Source organism: Aplysia californica, unplaced genomic scaffold (genome assembly GCF_000002075.1).
Source record: "Aplysia californica isolate F4 #8 unplaced genomic scaffold, AplCal3.0 scaffold01160, whole genome shotgun sequence".
In the NCBI taxonomy this organism is placed as follows: Eukaryota; Metazoa; Mollusca; class Gastropoda; order Aplysiida; family Aplysiidae; genus Aplysia; species Aplysia californica.
Window position 1 is genome coordinate 135619 of NW_004798430.1, and position 2320 is coordinate 137938.

At 41.2% G+C, this 2320-nt stretch overlaps 1 protein-coding gene across 4 annotated transcripts in view; it reads left to right on the forward strand.

The window, feature by feature from the left end:
- The window catches only part of LOC101848562, a 32513-nt gene that overhangs the window by 26877 nt on the left and 3316 nt on the right, over positions 1-2320 (forward strand). For 3 of the 4 annotated variants that reach the window (XM_035973357.1, XM_005111984.3, XM_005111985.3), the window contains exon 8: positions 26-142. In XM_035973357.1, coding sequence (XP_035829250.1) covers positions 26-142 — 117 coding nt within the window. Of the gene's footprint in view, positions 1-25; positions 143-2021; positions 2049-2320 lie in introns of all 4 variants that reach the window. The other variant, XM_005111986.3, reaches the window with a different exon arrangement.

Below are 2320 nucleotides of genomic sequence, written 5' to 3' on the forward strand. Positions count from 1 at the left end.
CCCCCCCCCCCCCCCCCCCCCCCAGGACCATGCCCTGAGAGCCCCAGAGGGACACGTCTACAACGACGGCCAGTACTCCAAGGCCCTTCTCCACCCGGCCAAAATGGTGTCCAACATCATGGATACTCAGCTCTGTCCCCATGTGAGTATCTTTGTTGATTCGCTGAGATGGTATCTCAGTGGAAGTATCTTTGTTTATTTGGGAAGTATCTTTGTTTTATTCGCTGTTTATTCGCTGAGATGGTATCTCAGTGGAAGTATCTTGGTTTATTCGTTGTTTATTCTCTGAGATGGTGTGGTATCTCAGTGGAAGTATCGTTGTTAATTCGCTGAGATGGTATCTCATTGTGAGTATCTTTGTTTATTCGCTGTTTATTCACTGGGATGTATCGTTGTTTATTCGTTGAGATGGTATCCCAGTGTAAATGTCTTTTTTGTTTATTTGCTGAGGTGGTATCCCAGTGTGAATATCTTTGTTTATTCGCTGAGGTGGTATCCCAGTGTGAATATCTTTGTTTATTCACTGAGGTGGTATCCCAGTGTGAATATCTTTGTTTATTCGCTGAGGTGGTATCCCAGTGTGAATATCTTTGTTTACTGGCTGAGATGGTATTTATATAACATAACTAATACAACCATAAAACAAAATGTAATGTGTTAAATGCAAGGTGATGTGTAGGACTTACCAGTTTTTGATTAGATTTCACGACATTACAAAGTGTGTTCCCATTTTTTTTTTAAGCAGCTGTATAAAATTTGACCTGTTTTTGTTTTGTGCTGTTATATATGTGATCTTTTATCTCCCCCCCCCCCCCACCCCTTAAGCCCCTCCTCCCCACCCCTGACTTTTTAAAAGATCTAACATAGATTGCAAGTTTTGGATTCCTTCATCAATGTTACAGAGGTAGCACAGTGTAGGAAATATTGAAGATTGCCCACCCCTGTAGCTGATGCTATCTCTGTCATAAGCAATCCACGGAAGTCCAAATTTTAAAGAATTTTAAAATATTTTGACACCCTCTCAAAGCTCTGTCCAAGAAACTCCTTTCAACATCTCAAAAATACAGTTTAATTAATGCGACAGTCAAGGCTTACAATTTTCCTGCATTTCATGATTCCTGATAGGAACAACACAACAAAAACTAGTTGCTTTTTGTTGTTGTTTTTTAAATTTGGGGGGGGGGGGGGGTTGGTCTCTCATTCTCTCATGTTAAGAGTACCTACCTACCCTCCCAAATGGACTGAAGTGGATTGCTTGAGACACCGACAATATAACTGGTCTCTTTTAAGGACAAGCGGGCTAACCTACATTTCGGAGGTTTCCAGAAATCTTGACTTCCTCCAAAAGTGGACATTTCCCTACCTATAGGAGAAGTTTGGTTTCATTGGTGTGTATATTTGTTTGGTTATAGAGAAAATTCTCCTTGTCTTTTAAAGAAACTGAACAAGGGTCCACAACTTTACCTTCGATTTTCTCAAAACAGCATTTTTTGGGATATATTATAGCCTCCTTCTGCTTAAAAGCGACCAGTTGATAGTGCCTCCTTGAGTCTTTGTAGCTTGTGAAGCTCTTGACATCCCCCCGGGGCATTGTCGCTGACTGAAGTGTCTTTAGGCCATTCCCAAAGGGGGGGGGCATTTCTCGTTCAGGCATAGTAGAATTGTAAATGGGCTGATTCATCAATGTCACGTTCATAACTGTGCCTGATCTACAACAGGGAACTGCTGCTTTTTCTTTCCTAATCCTTACTCTCGTCATTTTCCTCTACTTCTTTTGTGTGTTTGTCACACTCTTGTGACCCGCTATTTCCGAGGTGCCTTGAAAGTCGAAGCAGACTTTGTGCTGTTGAAGCTAGAGAGATGAGCAGAGTAAGCCTGATTCCCTGTAAGGACTTCGCTGTTGACACCCACCCCTTGGCGCTCATATGACCTTATGCAGTTGCGAGTGCCGTAAAACCTCTACTAAATTATTTTTTTAAAAAGAAATAAAAGAAGCTCTTGATTGAACTTTGATTGTGCAGGTACATTTACCGCATTAGATCCAACTGGTAAGACAAATGTTTGCCGCATGGGTGACATGTTCTGGTCCGAGTTTGCTTGTTTGTCTTTTTTTTTTTGTCAGGCTTGACCGAACTCTTTGACCTTTGGTCAGTTTGAGGGTTTCTGTCCTGTTCAGGATAAGACTTTAATTTTTTTCCTGTTTTTTTTTCTTTCTTTTTTTCCTAAACTCTCTTGTTTCTCTACCCATCTTTCTCACAGTCTCTCTTTCTTTCTCTTTATCTCTCTCTCTCTCTCTCTCTCTCTCTCTCTCTCTCTCTCT